This window comes from Anopheles stephensi, chromosome 2 (genome assembly GCF_013141755.1).
Source record: "Anopheles stephensi strain Indian chromosome 2, UCI_ANSTEP_V1.0, whole genome shotgun sequence".
In the NCBI taxonomy this organism is placed as follows: domain Eukaryota; kingdom Metazoa; phylum Arthropoda; class Insecta; order Diptera; family Culicidae; genus Anopheles; species Anopheles stephensi.
In genome coordinates this window covers 89,092,585-89,113,053 of record NC_050202.1, presented here as the reverse complement: position 1 = coordinate 89,113,053, position 20,469 = coordinate 89,092,585, and the positions used below count along the sequence as shown (strand labels likewise).

Below are 20,469 nucleotides of genomic sequence, written 5' to 3'. Positions count from 1 at the left end.
TGTTCATAATTTTATTTATAGAATATTGATTCGTGCGTCGTCGACCATTACAGCTGGCCAAATGTTCCACAGATGGTACAAACTGGCTGCCTAATGAAATCATCACTACGCGATGGCTAATATTAACGCTTAAAAGGGATTTCATTTCTGTCTTGACAGGAAAATTATGAATTATTCTACGTTCAGCTAATCATCCGTAAGACTGCTCACCGCGTGGAGATAGTTAGAGATTTATCGTGATAAGCAACTGTTTTCCCGAATCGACAAGTGGTTTGACGTCACAACCCCCTAACACGGAAAGTGTTCGTTTTGTCGCAACATAAAATCTTGATTCTGCCCCATTCCGGCTACTGAAAATAGACACGCTAGCAGCATAAGCGACGGCTGCAGATCCGACTGTGCGACGTGTTGTGCTGTTGAGTAGGGCCGGGATTTCTCTTCAAAGTTCATCAAATCGATGACCAGCAACAGTGACTGACCTTTACACTTGCCCCGAAATATGTATCGTCGATAAGATACTGTACTGTTATCATTAGAAAATGGGTGTGATTAGAACACTTACACCGTAGCATTTTATCTGCGTTCGCCACAGACGGCGGCACACTCGCTCCCTTTGTTTTATAGATACACTTTTCCGACCCCAAAAAGCAATCGGTTCACCGTTCGAGAATGAATCACTGCCGTCGGTTTGCACTGCGCTGCTGCGTTATCGGCGAAAGCAAACGGAGGTACATTTTCACTTAACCAGACGGTTTTCAGCCAACCCGTTCGTACACAACCGATGACACATTTGGATATTCCCTTGTCACACGCACGAGACTGGTTGTCGTCGCGGGCACATTATCTGCACCGGCTTCCTCGCACTATCGGCCAGCCGTATTAGACCGTTTTCCCCATTGTGCCTCGGGTAGCACCGGCGATGGATGACACACTTTCGAATGATACACGCCGTACCGCAACCAGAACGAGACTAGGGAACGCGACTCCCGAAAGAAGATTCGCTACTGCAAACGGACCGCTGCGGCGTACCAGTGTTCACCGTGTTCAGCTGTGCTGGCGGCTGTTGTGCGCACACACTAGTCGGAATGGGTGGTTTTCATCATGCGCACGGATTGCCGGCCTCTGGATTGCGTACAAAACGCATCATCGGGCTCGGATCGGGGAGGTACGAAAATGGGAGAGTCAACGCACGAGTTTTCTTTCGAACGCTTTTCCCTTACGCATCACATTGCGTTAGTGTGGCGGAGTTTTGTGTTTACTTGGCAGCGTGTGCGTTAGCATTCCTGATCGTTACTACTGCATATATTTGTGTTTGTAGAGCGGAAGAGATAGGTAGAGATCCTCGTATCTGGAGAGACAGGGTTAATGGGATAGAAGGAGTAGTTTAAGTGTTTACTTATCCCTAAGGATGACGTCAAATCGAACAAAAGGAGTGTGCGCCTGGAGGTATGCAATTTGATGTTTTAGTACGGCTGATCGAGAAATCTCTGTAAGACGTGTTGAACATTTTTATCAAATTAAAATCGAGCCTTCTTTTGTAAAGCGTACTGGTTTTGTTTTGCTTTACATCAAACAATAAACACCTGTTATAAATTATCAATAACGCTAAACAACAATCAAGAAGCCGCACCAAGTAAGCTGCGGGCTGAATTGTGCGTTTGAAAACATCCCACCACAAGCCGCATTCAGCATCTAAGCTCGTTGGTGGGCGTTTCCAACGTTTATGATCGCAAAAAAAACCATCAAAATCCATGATGCCTAACATCATCTTCCTTGGTCCGCCGGGGTGTGTAGAGCGCATCGCGATGAAGAAATCGACAAACCACGTTCTACTCTTGGCATTAGTAGGACGATGAAGCGAAGGGCTTAGAGGGTTAGGGGTCAGTAACTGGAGCGTAACCAAAAACGTTGAAGACTTCCAACGACGCGTTGCGTTGCTGTTTATTTGTCTTTATACTTTACGGAACACCGTGTTGTGAACAAAATCGATGGCGAAATATTAATGTTTTGCAAAATATTGCTTTTTTCATTACGGGGGAACCTTTTTTGATACAAGGTGTTCGCTTTCCGGGGTGCTGTTTACAGATACGATAAACTAGCCCTATCGATAACCCGGAAATCGAAACGAGAGAGAGAGAGAGAGACTGGAAAATACGCCTTTATCGATTTCTAAGCAAACTGATGGCATAGATAAAAGTCAACAAGAACCCACCAGAAGGTATCGGTCCGTAACATTCACATTCCCCGGTTTCGCTTTCCCCCACAGTAGTGTATGAAGGTTATGCTCGCTAAACGGTCCAAGGCCGTACACGCGATAATCTTCTTCACCATCATCATCATCATCATCACCATAGTCGTCGACGCTCTACTACTGCCGCCACACCTACACGATGCGATCATAAAACAATCAATCAATAAATTAACCTTTTTCGCGCTCGCAAACACACACACACTACCATTACACCAGCGTTAACCTTTTGCGCTATTTAGTGCTCCAATAAATCGATCGTAATCATCTCGCAATACGGCTGTTGTTTACGGGCAGCACACTAAATTGTTGCCCGTGGTGTGTGGTGCATCCAGTGCATTAAGGCAACCAGCTGCGTGTGGTATATGATTATCCGTTTAAATTCATTGCGCAACATAAAACGGAAGGAAAGGAAGCTTTTTATGACGTACAACATCTTTCATCTTTCGCTAGACACAACAAACACTAGTTGCTTGAAATATCTTCTGGCGTGATTATGACATGTCAACTACCCGAAAAACTTCCCTGCGTGTTGTAAATTTATGCCACCTGATTTCTAGTCGGAAGAAACATTTCTACGATATGCTCTCAAAAGCTGTAAACAAGCGGATCGCCAACCATTAATGTCGCACCGAACTTTGCTTTTGCGGTGACGGAAACACACAGACACACACGCTGTATTTGATCACGTTGCAAACACCAGCTGTTTTGGGAGTGTACAGACAGGAAAGAGTTTATCAGACGCGCTCAAGTCGATGTGGCGACGATTGATGAATCATCAGGAGCCGTCGCACAGGACGGGACGGCGCAACCCGAAATAGCGCCCTTTTCTCTGTCTTGGGGTCTTTTGCAAAGTGTGGTGAAACGTGTGTTGGGTTTGTGACCAAAATAACTTCCCGTTTTTTTGTTGGCGTACACCACTAATAAATCAAACGTTTGTCAAATAAATTAGAGTGAATTAATTACGCACACTTGTACGTGTGTGTCTTCTTTACATCCCAAAACGGTGTGTGTGTGTGTCTTGGGCACGAAATTGTAAAGAGATTGAATTTCCGCTTTTCGCGCTAAGCACTCAACAATAAAACAACAATAATTGCTGTAATTGTGCCGTGTCCGTTGGGCGATGTAAAGTACTTAAACAATGTCACCGATCGGATCAGATGTTGAGCTCAGGTGAATCACACGACAACGTTGGGATGGCGCGGAGGTCGGTTGCGATTAAGTGTTTTGATCGTGCACTGACGGATGAAAGCTATTAATGTTGCCTTTGTTTATATGCTGATGGTCTGAGCCAAACGCTGGCAGCTCAGCGGTGTGAGCAGTTGACAGGACATCCGAGCGGTCGAACAAATAGGATGTTTATTCTGGTAGAGCATTATGAAACAAGTGTAGGATACTACGCAAAAAGTGTGTGTTTTAATGTGATAGTCATGAGACGGAAGCATCAACACATTTACAATTTACATAACACACGATCGAATGTTGAATATTGAATATAAAATAATTAAACTGGTTTTACAAAAAAGCTCTGTTTCTACTACTCGATCAATCGATCGAAACAACTAATCCTTTGCTCATTTGATCATGATGGAAAAAATGCAAAAAATTAGTACAATTCAACATCGACATGTGTTGGTTGGCAAGATCGTTACACCGTTTTAAACGACTAAGGCATAGTTAAAAAGATGGTCGTCTTAAAAGCTATTAACACAAATAAAACAATTCAGAATTGCTTAAAAAATGAATCAAAACTTTCTGAAAAAAGGTTTTCAAAAACTATGTTTGAAAACTTAGTCCAAAGAATTCGAGGACAAAGAATATCTCTTTTAATATGGCACACACTGTACAATCTATACGCCTGATGGTATGCAATGCGTGTTGCATACGGCAATGTCGACTTTTAGTACAACACATCGTTGGAAGGGAAAACAAATGGGGCAAAACGGCACTCACCTTCATTGATCGTTTCCAGATGATCACCATTCTCCGCGATCGGTTCTATCCTTACGAGTGGATCCTGGAAGACGAGAATCATGGGCCGCTCGTTCGGTACGGTGTCGAAACAGAACGTCATCGTATGTTCCGCCGAGAAGCGCTCATCTAGCATAACAAGAATTGTGAGTAGAAAATTACAATTTACCCTTTTGTGTTCGTTTTCGTCTCCCTCTAATCCTCCCCTTCCCGCTCGCTTACCATCGCACGCCCAGTCTAGATCTCCCTTCTTGAATTGTACTTCCTTTTCGGTTATGGCACATGTGTGAAATTGCACGGACGCGATCAGCTCCTTCTCGTACGTCGCCTTGTTGTTATTTGGTATGATCTGGTAGCACCGGACCAGGATGTCACCGCGCAACCGTAGCGGGTGCTTGATCTCGTAGATGAAGTGCCGCGTGGTGATCGGTATGACGTAGATGTCGGACGTGAACAGGCACCGGACGCCTTCGAAGATTTTGATGAAGCTGCGCCACTCGCTGTTGACGGTTATGGCACGGTAGTGCAAACATGGCGGAGATTCGACCCGTATCGCTTTCAGGAAGAAGGAGGACGAATTCAACTTGATCACACCCGACAGCAGCCCGGAGAAGTATTGAATGTATCTGTTGCAGGGGTGAAGAAAACGGTAAGTAAATCAAATGTCTAGTCTTAAGCTAGGCTAAGTTACCTTTTGTGGGAAGGAATGCGCAGTGGATTGGCGAACGATTCGAGAAACTTTTGCATCGAGAAGATGTCCAAATCCAACCAGGTTGGTGTTTTGCGCCCATTATCCGTGGAACCGCCGGGCGAAAGGGAACTCTTCGAGTGGCCACCAGCCTGCGGAATGTTTGAGCCGCAGATTTTTTGATACTGCAGGTAAGCGGCGATCGCCGTCCCGAGCCGATGTTTATCTTCCCTGTAAGGATGAAATAAGAGAGAAAAAATACGTTAAAGAGAGTCCAGCCTCTTGATGTGGTTGCTAATCCCACCGGAGTGGAGCGGAGTCGTTTTTGACGTTGGGCTTTTTCAAAGCGGGCCACGAAAAATGCAATTCATGTTACAACCATTTGCAACAAACTGCATCAAAGAGAACTCCAGAGGACCTGGAATCGGAGGGCCCGTTTTGGTGTGTTATAAATTTTGACACGTCAATTTGCGATACGTTTCGCTCCATCGATCTGGAGTTCGGAAGATTTCCTTCGAAAGATCGTTATTAGGATAATTATTATTTACTGATAATGAAAGCACAGTTGCGACGGCCATTCACGCGCAACGCATCATTAAGAAATCGATTTAGCGCTGAGCCAAAGATATCGGCAAACGATGCACCCAAAAAACCAAAAAGGAGGTTAATAACTATCAACTTCTCCCGAATGACCACAGCACTCGTCCGGCGTTCCAGCACTCGCTGACAACTTGAGCCAAAACTTGAAAAACGGTTTCCTGTTGTGTTATTAAACGAAGCTCAAGAGTGGCAAGAGTACTTGAGGATTTTTTTTTCTTCATTCGGTTCGACTTTGAGATAAGTGCAAATTAAAACGTTCCGCAACTGGTTGGGTGAGAATGGATGCTCAAATTACGGACTGCTTTCCGCGTGGACAGTGAGGTTTAATGTGCTACTTCCTGTTCACATTTCGTTTCGCAGTTTTATCACACCCCAAGTGTAGCTGTACGCTATCTCTGCGGGAATTAACCTTTGGCTCAGGTTTCGAGAGCTTACTTCTTGATTGTGAGAGTCTGCGAAGTTAACTGTTAGGTCTGCTAGTCTACTAGGATTCGTGTACTGAACAAAACGAACCAAGAGCTAGTGATTGCATACATTCAGGCGTTCAACATTCAAATCATCTTCACATACATTGAAATGCAAATTAATGTGGTGTGCAATTAACAATTCGCCGTTTCTTAAGCCAAATTTAATTTAATTATATCCCCACCGCGTTAATCCAAAATGCGGCCGCAACTCTATTATTATGGCGTACGAAAAATTACAGCCCAAACCGTCTGCTTCCAACCCGTTAATCATAACTCCACACGTACACGCGAATGTTTACTCTGCGGCCACCAAAATATGATTCCTAACACGACGCCGAATCGTTTGAATACGATTATAAAAATCATACGCCCATTTCCGCCCCCCCAAGGTTTTTACGGCTTTAAACCTTTTTCGCAACCACAGTAATGTTCCTGTTTCGCCGTTTTCCAGCGCTGCTGCACCAATCTAACTCGCTGGGTTTGTGCTTTGTGCACCGACTTTCTTATCATCTTCCCGCGGCCCACAAACGGCGCACAGAATGCAAGCTGGAAAATTGATTGTTACCGTGCAAAAAAGAAACAACATAAGCCTCCATTTCTGCTTCTTCAAAATCTAGGCTCATGAATTATTTATGCAAGATCGGATTCGCGAAAGTTTGCTGTTTTTTTTTTTCGGTGCAGTGTGCTTGTGGCCATCCGATCGATAAACATCGCACCACCACCGAAAGCGCCAGGTCGAGTGTGTTTTGCATGTTGCATACGTACTTTTCGTGCGATTTGAAGGCGGAAAGCTGCGACAAAGAGAAAGACAACAAACGTAAGGTAAGGGGACTACAAATTGCCGTGTTCCTCTTTACCCTCGATCGACGGTGGACGGTTGACGCCGGATGACCAGAAGCAATCCGGAGAAAGAGTTTGCCCGTTCGGAAGGGAATGATTGACCGGCGAGCCGCAACCGCCATGTTAATATTCGGACACGGGCACGTTTTCCCGATTCGGAGATTTGATTATTGTACACGGCAAATACCATCATCGCCAACATCATCCTGATCGGTGTACCGATCGTGGAACGGTACGCATGAAGCGCCAGTAACGTTCGTGAGCCGGCATACCGGCATGTTTGAGCGTTCGGCGACGAGTCGGGAAGGTGTGTTGCCCAACGGGGCAACAACAACAAAACCAACCGCTGAAAGGAAACAGATGTAAGCCAATAAGCCGGTATAATGCACCGCTGGGTGCATCGGCGGTACAGTAAACACACACACACACGCACGCATAACTGCTCTTTGGTGCCTTTGCCAGTTGTGCGGCATTTGAATTGGCAGTAAATATTCAAATATGACACTCCGGGCCATTTTATGCTAATGGTTGTTCATGGTGTTTGTTTGGTGTTTTCGTTGGTTCGGATTTACATTGTTCCGCGTGTAGACTTTAGACTTGTCACAAGGAAGTGGGTCGGACAACGTCAGAAGCTTGTCCATCAGTCGGGTGAAAGAACACGAACCATTGAGAGTTGCGCGGAAGCGCTTTATGACGAACCAATCAGTGAGAGACAATATTGAATTAATATTTTATTATAATTTAATGAGGCACTGAGATATTGGGAAATTCAATCCCAATGCTCATGAGCTCTATTCTCATTCAAATTATAATTGATAGATTAGCCACCACAACCCCGGTATGGTTCCGGACGACCAAAACTTGCCACCAGACTTGGGACAAAACCCCTTTTCTAAGCGGCTTTTAAGTTAAATTCCAGTGGCTTGGGTAAGCATTAACTCTCCGGCGAAGGTTCTTGGCCTGCTCCGGGCTAGGGTTAAGCTTTTTAGACAAGCATAAGATGATAAGAAGAATATAAATAGATAATATGATGGAAAGGGGCAACCACGATCGGTCGTTCTGTTTGTAGAGAAAACACACCATCGAGCGTTTTGTGAGTTCTTTCGTTTCCAATGTTTTTTTTCACCTTCATTCTTTAAGTTCGAACCCTTCGAACGAGTCCAGAGACCGGGACGGGTCCACAGCTCGATGGTGGTGGTCCTGCTCAAGTGGACAACTCGAGCGAAGCAGCCCCTTTCACATCGCCGTCACGCAATCGCTTTCCCAGCGAAGTGACGCACACGGACCGTGAGTGTAGGATTACCATTCGATCACCTTTAAACTCTGCCGAACGGTCAGCAGCTTCATGTAGAGCCTTCCCTTTCCTGTTCAACATTAAACACGCAAACGCACAAGCTCACCTGTCCTGCAGAACGACGATCTTTTCCTTGCCGCTGCCCAGCCAGGAATCGATGTATTTGCACAGCTCGCACAGCTTCTCCAGCGTGATGTTGACGAGACGCGACTCCAGGTCCAGTATCCGGTAGTTCTGGAAGTGAACGAGGGCATGAAATTAGAAGCGGCACCAAATCAAACGCGACCACCGGTTTATGAGCGATTATTAAGCTGGCGGCGAAGAGTCAGGTCCACCATACGCAACGCACTAGGACGCTTATGTTCGCTTCCTGTCAAGTGTCTTTCAAACAGAGCGCGCAGCACGTTGAGCCGGACCGCACATTTAATTCAATTAACCCTTACCTGCTTATGCTTCTGCTCCAGCATGCTGATGAGTTCGCGCTCGTGCTCATCGGCCGGCAGCGAACCGTTGGAGGCGTGCGGTGACGACGAACCATTCTGAAGCCGCCGGGCCGGTAAGGTTGACGCGAGTATCCGCTCGGTGACGTAGTTGAGCCGCAGCGACTGGTACGACGGTTCTTCGGCGATCCGTGCGACAGGATACGAGTGATGCTGATGCGGTGACTGCTGATGCTGCTGTGGCTGCCGGTTGTAGTACGGTTGAAGCGAATAATTATGGTAATGGTTGTTATTTACATGGTTCAGGTTGGTGGCTGGCCTAGGTTGCTGTTGCTGCTGTTGCTGCTGAGCGTTGATCGCATGCAAGGGAAGCTGTGGGGAGGAAGAGCAACAGAAGAACAAGGTCAGTGTCGGACGTAAATGCCAAAAAATTTGGGGGAAAATATGGCGGAGAAGTTCCTGGGAACGCGAGTGTGGCGCCCAAACTTTGAAACACGAAACGATCGAGATAACGATCTTTATTCCCTTTAGGGCGCTCGTAATCCAGTCCGGCCGTTGCTGTTGTTGAAGTCCCCCTGGACGCTTTTAGCTTTGACCCTGTCTCGAAGACACAGATACCGTGACGCATCGTATTTCTTTTCTTTCTATTTTATAGATTTATGGCCCACTCCATCATCATCATCATCATCTGCGGAGATTGGGTTTTCCCGATCGCACATCGAGAGTCCCGAGCCCTGCCATAAAATGTCACGTGCAAGGGACGCTAGTTTGAGAATCAGAACGAACCAGAGCCGTATCTTCATCTGAGCTATATCCGATCGCATTTGAAGTCGGTTCTTTTAAATGCCAATCATAAAGCTGAAGCATACGTCTCGCACAGTATACCGTAGCGGTGTGCGTAGAAGGGCTTCTTGCCTAAATTGAGCATCTTGACCGATGCCCATTAAAGAGAGGCCAAACCACAGGCCCAGTGAAACGATTTGCTTGCGATTATAGATTTGTAGTACAGAAAATGGACGGCACACCAGGGCTAACGGATCATTATCCCAGTGTCTATGTTATGGTCTAAAACCGAGCATGACCCCAAAATAATGATCGATTGTGCCCGTGGAGTTCGGTTGTCTTTCGGGGAGTACGATGAGCGATGCCTTCGTTTTCCACCCGTGCCGTCGGTCAGTAGCGGCCGCCTCCAAAAGCGAAAGGAAGCGCTGCAAAGAAATTGAAACGCAATTTCGAATACAAACCGAAATTGAGGCGAATTTATTTGATCAAACAAAATTGCCCACATCCTGCGAACTGGAACGTCTGCCGGAAAGGTGGCTGATGATCATCTGTTGGAGAAGTCTCGGTGGACCTTCCCGAGCGCATTACGGTTAAGTTAAGACCGGCTTGTAGGTGCTGATTTGCTCCCAGCAAAACGTTCGATTGTGAATTGCAATGTATGAGAAATGAGCCGTACGATGTGTGCGTCTACGGACAGTATTTCGTGGAACAGCGCTAATGAGCTCAATTGTTTGGCCGAGAGCTCCAGAATCGTTTGGCGTTACTTGAAGCGACCGAGGAAAGTTTATTACCCCAAAATGTTTTCGGTCTCTTTAGAATGGTGTCTGTGTTCTTGACGTTTGCCACGTAACACGCTGAGAGACTATTGGATAACATTTACATTTTACGATACTTAGTTATGCTCCATAATTCATCGAGCCCATGAAGCAGTTCTCCAGCTTTTTTTTTGGCGAGGAAGCATTTCGCAACTCCGTTCCCCATCCGCTCCCGGGTACTTGCTGGAACTATTTCATTACCATAATTTATAGTGGGATGTGTGAAACGGGCGTCATAAACGTGCACAAAGGGAAGGTGCTGCTGCTGTTACTGCTGCTTGGCATGCTGCTTTAAGTCCGTCAGGTAACAAGCGTCCATCCATCCACCAGGGTACCATAATATTATAACTTTATTACACACTGCTTGTTATCTAACTCTAATGAGAGATTTTTTTATCCTGCTTTTTACTTTCCCAAAGGAATTATTCAGAAAGAGACAGACAACATTCGGGGCCGTCTCGTGTAGAGGAGAATAATTTGGACGACCATGTTCGAGGTCAACGTCAGCAAGCACCTTGACATGTTTTCTCTTTGCAATTGTCCACCGTGCAATTGTCCTCAGGGAGACGACGGAAGGTTGCATTTTTGCAGTACGTTAAAAAGTGAAATCTCGGCTCAAACGTGATCAGCATCTCGCCGGAGGGGGTAAAACCAGGCAACGAAACAGTGGATCAGCATTAGTCGCACGAGCTGTGTTGCGCTGCATACGGGTTGTGTCATGCGGAATTGTACATGTAAATGACATGATGGAGGGTACGTGATCGCCCAACCGTATCCATTTTATGCCGGACAATCGCCAACCAGTGACGGTGTTGTATGGTTAATCAGGGATGGAGATTTTGCGTCAATCGGTTGGGAAAAGACAATCACCGCAAGTTACCTGTTTTAAATAATGCCTTGGTCAAAGGAAAACGTTGTAGCGTTTCTTCTTACATCTTCATACAATCAAAATGAATGTCTCGATGAGATCCCCAAGGCACTCTTATCATATGATGATGTTTTCACGAGCTTAAGACGTGACAGTCTCAACGTCTTAAGGGTCAAACAGTCTCAACGGTAAAGCACTGCTCTACAGTACGTTCTTCCTGGGTTCAAATCTCATTCCAACCGTGCTGCGATCCCCATTTGATCAATTTAAATGACAAATAGCTGTCATTATGAAAGATGACCTAGATCCCGAATAGGTGTCTAGAATATCTATCAGGACAGACGAAACAAAACAAACGGGAAAAACAAACCTTTTTAGTTAGGGTTCATCCCAAACTAGAACCCCAACTCTCCCAGTGGAGTAACCCAACGGCAGTCTATTGAAGCCTTAATGACAGTCATTTAAAACGATACGAATCACATTGTCCGAATGGATAGAGAGAGACTCCTCCAAAAGTCGTCAAAAGACGTGTGAAACTAATCGCACCTCGATTCAGAACGATCTGCCGGGCACATTAACGCGCCCCTTAAGCGCGCGTCCAGCTTTATGATGATGTCGTTATACGAAAGCTCTTACTAGAAACATTCAAATTAAATATTACACCAAATGATGATCTGTATTTAATTACAGCTTAAGGACTTCGTGGTGGAGCAAACCCAACTATGTGTAGCCTTTGATGTCTTTCGCAGTGATGTTAAGGGCAATCAAAACAACTGAGAGGGTCGTTAAACAAATCTCTTCCTCATAGTAAGTTCTCTACATCGTGTACACTCACCGAATTGTACTTGTTGATTGCCTGCTGCTGCTGTTCCTCTTCTCGGCCATTTTTCTGCAAATAGAAATAGAGAAAAAGAAAGAAAGGGTTTTAATCCGTTTCTTCGGTCACGCTTGCCACTTGTCACCGGTCGCAGGTGGTGTGTATGATGCAATCAAGCAGATCATCCTGCACAAATTGATTAGAAATTATGTCAACCTGTTCTGTTCGGTCTCTTCTCTTCACATTTCATACATCCTATTTACACTACCCTCGGCCCCAAGGAAACGGCAAAAAAGCAGCTATAATACAGCCTCGATTACGTCCGATCGTGTCATAAATGGTACGGTAGAAAGGAGAGATCGCGCTAATGAAGCTAAAGCGCACGGCGTAATAATACGGAAATAAACTTGCAATTGCAATACAGTGTGGCGAATCGGTCGGGGGGCCGTAGGAACGCAAATCGCAGCAAATGGAACGGAATTTGCGTGACAAATTGTAATTTTTAATCGTCTTCCTCTGGAAGGTGTATTTTATGCAACAACATCGTGAATACAACACAAGTGATACAGTGAAGAAAGAGAAAAAGAGAAGGAAAATAAGCTATTTATACTTTGAACTCAGACTCAGTAAAAATAAGGTTTTATGTTGCGCTTTTAATACAAACTATTATCCTTCGTGAAAGATCAATTTAAATGCTACTTAAAACCGGTTAAAATGTGGCTTCTGCTGGCAGAAGAATGCTGGTCGGATTTTCCTCCGGAGTTCATTATAAACATCCAATCCTACCGAGCATTCCTATCAGCCTGGGATCTTGCGTTTGGGCAAAAATGCGTTTGCGATTCCGAAAACCCAACAAAAAAAAAAATCCAATTCTTTGCGCACTCAGCACTCGTGATTCACGCATGTGATTAACGGTAATGAATGTCTTACTTAGTGGCTATGCTTCTTTTATGCTTGCTTGAGTTGCAGCAGCTCGTTGTCCGAAAGAAAAAAGAATTATTTCGCTGCTTTTCAACAATATTCTCTCGCTGCACGATTTTGGTTGCAAAATTGCAGACAACTCCGCTAGCAGACGGCAGTGATTCGTTTACATTTTATTGCTGCCCGGGCGCAACATAAAATGCAAAAGTCCTGCAATTAGGCCTTTTTTCGAGCAAGAGAGTACACTTCCACTTTATGGTTTTGGCATATGAACAAGCACAAAAAACAACAAGAAATAAAACGAAAACAGCAACATAAACATTGCCGAAAACGACACGCAAAAACCGACCGACAGGTTTATTGATCCTTTTGCCTGATCATAACAGCGAGTTAGGTCCGCGGTATGTCGCCTGCACGGTACATTATCGAGCTTTTGCATGCCGAGAAAGAGAGAGAGAGAGAGTGAACGAAATTCTTCAACTGGTACGGGTTTTCTACACTTGAAGCATTAAACCTGCGTACGTGTAAATGGCACACAGCCGCTCCAGATCACAAACGATCACGAAGGAAACGGGCGGTCTGCACCATTTTCTTACTGCAAAGTTACGATCGCGAACGGAACGCAAAATATTCCGCCCACGAACTTTGTGAACTTCGGGGGTCGTGGAATGTGGTCGAATGTAATCTTTCGGGCTGAAAGGCTTCGGGGCTTTTGCCGTGGTCAATAACAAAATCCCAACCGAGATCTTGCTGAGGTCTCGAAAATTGCAGATTTTTGTTGTTGTTGTTGGTGTCTTGGTCCAACGTTGTCACACGCAACCATCTCGAGGGGTCGGTGACGGTTGGTGATCGAAATATCACACTTGCAGTAAATCTTTGCAAACCATAGCGGTGGTAAAGTTATAAATCAGCAACGCCGCAGGGCATTTTCTGTGCGTGCCGGTGTATTATCTTTTCCAGGACCAGAGCAAGGCGGAAATTGGATGTGGAATTTTGGAATTAAAGTTTTTTAAGGAAGGCTTTCGAAGAAGACGATTGATGTTCCTGTCGTCCATCAACATTTTCGGTGAACAATAAGTTTGGAAGTTTATTAAGTGGGAAGTACTAGATTTTGCAAGAAGAAGTCGTTAGAAACTCACGATCTCCACAGCGTCTAGGATTGTTGTCGAGTCCCTAGAGATTCTTCAGACCTGAAGCAATATTCCTGATCAAGAAAAACAATCCCAAGTGCTTCAAAGCGGAATTCTCTTCCAAAAAGCGCCATCTACTCGTGAAACTGTGCAACCAAGCTTAGACGAGCGTTCAATTCTTCGTAAAACAGCATAGCGCACATGCTCTCCTACCGCACGAAACGTGTCCGTTAGCGTGTCTGTTTTGCATAATTTGAGTAATCGAAAGTTTCCGATGCTCGTTTTTCTCATTAACCTAACGGTCACGCATGACATCTTGCGACCGATGTCGATTGAGAGCCTACATACGTACAAGCGAGAAAGCTCAATTAGCTGGAAAACAATCTACAGTTCGCGATACAGCCATTCAGTTCGATCGTGGTAAGGGAACAAACAGCGGAGGAACAGGATTTCATTGGAAGGATCATCGTACATTTTCCAGGAAAAAAGATGCATGCAGCACCGTGAACGCAATCCGATGAAGGAACGTCGCGACGGAACAGCGTGGAACCGTTGGATCTTTCGTCTCGTCGTAGTGATCATCGTACATTCCCCTCAACAGTCAACACCAGCTTGAACGTAAACACAGGGTAGGACGCCCGGTACGGGGACAAGCTCAAGGCTCAGCGTATGTTCTTCGATGTCCGGTGCTGGCGGTGGTGGCACTTTACCACCCGGTCGCACATTTATTTGCCGGTGCCGATTTTCGCTTGCTCAGGCTCAAAGTTGATATGTTTCCATATTCACGATCGCTGGAACCCCGGTGCTCCTCCCGGCAAGGGATAGGATGTCGCGCTGTTCTTGCACTTTTGTTTTTGGCGAAGAGCGGAAGCGGACGACGGTCGGTGGTGCGGTGTTATTGCTTGCCGCTCTAACTACTGCCCATAAATTATCGGTCCGTCCTGTTTGCGTTTGGCAGCTCTCGAGCTGGCGGTCGACGATGTCACACACCGGCAATGAGTACGTGCCGGATCATCAATCCATTAGAGAGAAGGGCTCGCGTCCATTCCGAACGATGGTGACGAGGACGATTGGGTTTATCGGCTGTTTGCTTGTAAAAACGGGCCACAACACCTCTAAATCACTAGCTTAACACAAAACGATTCTACGGCAAATAGCACCGGTACACACAGAGCTCACGACACAATTTACAACACTCGCGCACATCAAAAAGAGCCACAGAAAGGCTACAACAACAGCTCGGTAAATAAATGTGTCCGATTCCGGAATTGGGGGGCGAAGGTTGTGGCGAAGGCGCAGTTGGTGGAAGTCGAAGTGACAATATTCGCACCTTTCGTAAATGGCTATGCAAATTATGTGCTCGATTTGATCAACATTAACGGAACCTCCGTACGTAATGAGCTAATGAACCAGGTACACTCAAAGTCACACCGAGCGCCATTTTTTTATTTTCATGCTACACACTCTTATTGGCGTGTCGCGGTGCTGTGCTTAACTAATTTGCTTTTTGTTTCCTTAAAGTTTCACATTATACAGCACTCATTTTCCTACTCTAATTCTTCAAGCACAAAGGCAACAGCAAAAGAGGGATAATATAAATAAATGCTATTTGCACGCCTCAGTAACGACATTTGTAGATTCACGGTCAAAAATACACTTTGGCGACAATTTTGAGACTCTTGTTCTTCTTCCTGCTTCCTTCTATCGAAACATATTGGCAAAGCGGGCAAGCAACACATAAACAAATCTCTCTCGTTACGAGTTTCAACGACGATGCCGATATGCGTGTGTACTTGCTCTGTGTCTTGTTTTTCCTACTCTCGCTTTTTTTATTTTTATTTCACATTTTGGCATTTTGGGTTTTTGCAAATTTGGATGGCTCGCATTTGTCAGCTCGTTTCGCGTTCGGGAATGACATCAGCGGCGAGTCCAAATTTAACCCAAGCAAACCACTCAAACATGGAAAAGAAATCAGCTGAGCTAATCTACTGGCTGCGTACAGTGGAGATCTACGATCTAGGGCAAGCACAAGACATTAAGCATACGCATTCGCATATATTCAGCAGGGTGGCCGGTGGTGTACACAAGAAACGCGTCCGTTTTTCATAAACAAGTGCCCTCGATAGGAAGCATGAAAAACCGGTCGAATTAGCTGACCTCTCGGATGGTCGGTCCGTGCCCTTTTTTTTCCTTCACCAAAGAAAGCGTTTGCCGATCACCATCAAAAGGCACCGATCGTGCCGGAGAATAGTGGACCCGGTGGAAAACTTATACACTGCACATTCGCTTGCTATCGATCGCAATCATCGAGCTATTAATCACTTGTAACATTTGACCCACTCTCGTACGCTCGGAACTGTACTTTTTATTTTGATCTCCCATCCCAATGGCGAGAGTGGTTTATTAGAGGGATTAATTACATTTTATTAACACTTCCACTATTTACACGGCCCTTTTACGGCGAAGTGCATCGGTGGTGCTGCAAGAAAGCGAGATGAAGCAATAATGCTGCAGGCAGGGCGTGATTAGTGCGCAAACATGGCGATCTTTAACAGTCGATTGGAAACCTCGTGTTACAGGGAATGGTCTTGTGTTTGTTCCTCACACACACACACACACACAGACAGGCGCAGGTGGCCATTTTCAACGAGCACTTCAAAAACCACCCAACCCTATGCACGTGCTCCTCTTGGAAGGTAGGTCTTCATTTTCGGCAAGCACGTTAGCTGTCAGCAAACAGACACTCAAAGCAATATATACACAACGCATCTGTCTTTTTTTCAGGGGAGACAGTTTTGGACAAGCCGAGGACACACACACACGCACACACCGAATCTAATGCACACATCATACAATTAGCACACCATTAGCGCCCCGTTTAGGCGCTTAGCTTATTTATCCAAAGCCACAAACTAATAAGTCCATCCACGGGCGGTACCGTCCATTGCTGTCGACCGTTGGGACTGGGGACAGCGTTGCGACAGATGCAGCAGCAATGCAGTGCACTGCTGCAGTGCGTAGTAAGCAGTGCTCCCATGCCACCGCGTCGTAGTAAGGGACGCACGCCTCGGACGCTAGCCTGGTTTTGGCGTCCTTCCAAACAGACGCCCTTAACCGAACCCGGACACGGTATGCGCACTTTCGGTGTACTTTGGACACGATACAGGAGGTTTTTTCTCTTTTAAATCATTTTAGTACATTAGTAACTGGTTGCCCAAGAGTCGTTAGTACACTGATCGCAAAATAAACAGACGGAAAAATCGTTTGAAACTAATCGTAACGGGAAGATGGAGAATGTGTCTACGCGCTAGGACATGTACAACTGCACTGCGCTAGGTCAAAAGGAGATTCGTTGCCTTTTCCCATCGCCCAGAGTGTCCTCGACATTGCGTGCGACAAGGACAACTGATACTGGTACCGCACAGTGGATGTGACGCATTGCCTTTTTCAAAACATTTCAGAACTTTTCCTTTTTTAGTTCTCTAATAACTTGCATTTTATAATTATGAAAGTTCATGTAATTTTGATCGGAATAATTATGTTTCTCTAAAAATAGACAATTTTTATGCAACTCAAATGAATTTATCTTAAATAAGCTCCATTGAAGGACATTTTGAACGGGTCACCCTGTACTCGCTAGCGGCATCAACATACCGGCGTCGGTTTGTTTTGACGGATTGGAAAGCATGCGCACGATGCAGCTAGCTTGCGGTTTTCTGCGACGACCTAGTCGTCTCTTTTCCCTTGGCGGAGTAAACAGAAGCCCCAGAACCTAACCTGTGACCGCGGTGACATTACACGCGACTCTATCGCGAGCGAGAGAAGCGAAACATTTTCTCACGCGATAATGTCAAGGATGTTTGATGGGCATTCGAAGGACTTTGGAGAGAAAAAGGCTTCTACTTCTCGCGAGAAAGCTTGTTTTGATAAGCGAGCTTGGGTGGCAAGAGATTTCCCGCCAAAAGTTTCCCGATAACAAGCAGCACCTGTTGCTTCTTGTGAGGGAAGCATTTTTCCAATTATTTTCAAATACCATAAGGCTTATTAAGAATACTTCCTGTCTGTTGATGCCACAAACGAAGGTTGTATCATTTAACTTCTAAAGCCTTGTCGATTGCAGCCAAACCGATCTGTCTTGCGTAAAATATGCAGCTCGCTTGAGGGTTGCTCATTAGCGTAGGGAGAATTAAAATGCAATCAGCAAATTTGTTGCAGTTGGCGGCACGTATCAAACGCAGCTTTATAGGCGCGAGAGCAACAAGCACACGATCATTCCACCGATCAGGCAATCAAGGGTGGACTACGGACCGGTCGGTGGCTGCACTATTATTTGCATAGCAGCACGCAACAACGCCACACTAAATCATCTCCCAGCTGAACTTGCGATAAATAACTCTTCTAAACGAGAGTTCCTTCGCTCACGTGCATTATCCAGCCCGCAAACACCTTCCACTCGATATGGCTTGCGGAGGTTCACTCGAATACTTCTCGGGAGATATTGAAACGTACAACCGATAGTGAGGAATAGTAACACTGCCACTAATTTATGGCATACCGTCGCTAATTCACTATTGATGTTTACGTTCCGTTTATCAGCTGCACAGTTGGCGAGACCGTGACAGCACCGGCAAAATAGTTGCGGCAAATTCTCGACCGAGACCGAGACAAACTGGCGTGCAGACACAAAACTGGGACACCCGAGAGTCTGGGTGTCAAATCGCGAACTGTTTGCACCAATTAGCTGTGCTTAATTGATCACTCAACTCGGGACGCGATAAGACGGCCGTGGGACTCGCCGGGTGGATGATTTAAATCCAGTTCGCGATCCCAGTACGCAAGAAGCTTGCTCGCGCGAAAGTGGACTAACCACACTGCTATGTCTCGGTCTTTGCGGTTGCTTATTTGAAACCAAACTTGTCCGCGACTTGGACAGACCCGGCCCGGCCCAGGGTTATCTTAATTGATCTGATTGGGAAGTTGGGGTCGGTGTTTTGTAGATAAGCGCTGCAAACGTGCAAAAAAATGGATTCGCCTCTCGGAATTCCTCGGCTAGAGCGGCAAAGGATTAGCATATTTGGAAACACCAATTATGCATATGTTATGGAAATTGATAGATGGTCCTGTTATGATTGGCTTCCATAAGAAAAAGCAAAAGTTTGATCACCTGCCCCAAACTAATCGAGCAAAAAGTTGGCTTTATTATAGCCGTAACCGATTAGATTAAAGGTGGAACCGTTTTTTTCTCTCTTATGCTAATGAAAATAGATTACGGTAACAGGTGTTTCGGGCGACTAAGGAGGAAACATATTTATTAATCCTTCAAACGTTGCAAAAACCTTTCAATATTTTAAAGAATTATTTTTATAGCCATTTGATATTCAAATGAGATTTAAAGGTTAAGTCGTGCATTTTCATCATCCACCGCCCGATCGTCATTATGAATGTGACAAAATGGCGCACTGCATTCATCCCGACACATTTTTGTGACTTTTCATCCCCATGATATCTACATCCTCTCCAAGAACATCGAAAGTAGCAAAAACGAAAAGAGAAAAATCAAACCGGTTCTTACAGTGGAGCATGCGAAATTTTTGTTTCCCCAAATTTCCGAGAATTATCTCCGAACGAACACGGCTCCTTGGAATTTGGGCAACGACAACGATTTGGCGCGCATCCAGAAGGCGCGATGAAAGCAAGCTGAAGAAGGGCAATAAACAACGTTGATGTGCGACATTGGCGGTGTCGTTGTGTCAACCGCGGGATGTTGCATTCCTGGGGGAGAGCGCGCATACGTACACAAACGAATACCGGTGCATGCAGGCAGCAGCAGCACCGGAGCAGAGGCAAAGAGAGCAAGAAATGATGGTGGAGATGCACTTTGATGACCTTGAGCGATGAGGCCCCTGGCAGCAGCCTCCATCACCTGGCACGCCGCACACTGTCAAGGCCATCACTCGTTTGTTTTGTTCGTGACGCGCCACCAGGAGAAGCAGCCCGGGCGGTTCGGCTAATGGATGGCGGATGGCGTTGATTAACGTGCTCATTAGATGTCATTCCTGCATCCGACCGAAGGGGGCAGCTGATCGTACCGCAGAAAAAAATGCCGCAAATGACCAAACGAACGAATGAACAGAAGAAGAGATAATCCTTCATTGTTTAGTCAACCATTTTGTAATGGCGATAATATTTCTCTTCCTGCGCTCGAGGATTTCCCTCGAAGGAGAGTAGAAGCTGATGCGAAATTCATCGCCAAGTACCTGTCTGCCGTGAGGCCATTGATAGCGTAGAATAGACACACACGCAAGCCGAAAAAACATCTTCTTCACCACTCCCGTACAGCCGTGGCTCTTGAAGATTGTTTGATGTTTGTTTGAAATCGGTTAAGTGCCAACGACCACAACAAGTGCACATGGCCTCTCATCGCCGCTGATTGCACAAGCGCGCGCGCGTGTGTGTGAATTGACTTAGATAGTTGCGCGCATTGTGCGCAGGGTGCGCGATAGCGGACCTGAAGCGCTACCGGAATCGTATTGGGCCGAGTTTTCGCGTCATTTTGAGTCATCACTAAAAATAGACACAACCCCGAT

General features: G+C 45.7%; 1 protein-coding gene across 13 annotated transcripts in view; it reads right to left on the bottom strand.

The window, feature by feature from the left end:
- Window positions 1–20,469, bottom strand: part of LOC118505144 (tensin-1) — a 151,558-nt gene that overhangs the window by 25,323 nt on the left and 105,766 nt on the right. For 12 of the 13 annotated variants that reach the window (XM_036040505.1, XM_036040506.1, XM_036040515.1 and 9 more), the window contains 6 exons: window positions 11,850–11,903; window positions 8,552–8,920; window positions 8,215–8,342; window positions 4,911–5,138; window positions 4,442–4,845; window positions 4,202–4,348 (listed from right to left, as the gene is read on the bottom strand). In XM_036040505.1, coding sequence (XP_035896398.1) covers window positions 4,202–4,348; window positions 4,442–4,845; window positions 4,911–5,138; window positions 8,215–8,342; window positions 8,552–8,920; window positions 11,850–11,903 — 1,330 coding nt within the window. Of the gene's footprint in view, window positions 1–4,201; window positions 4,349–4,441; window positions 4,846–4,910; window positions 5,139–8,214; window positions 8,343–8,551; window positions 8,921–11,849; window positions 11,904–14,354; window positions 15,061–20,469 lie in introns of those variants that run through there. The other variant, XM_036040511.1, reaches the window with a different exon arrangement.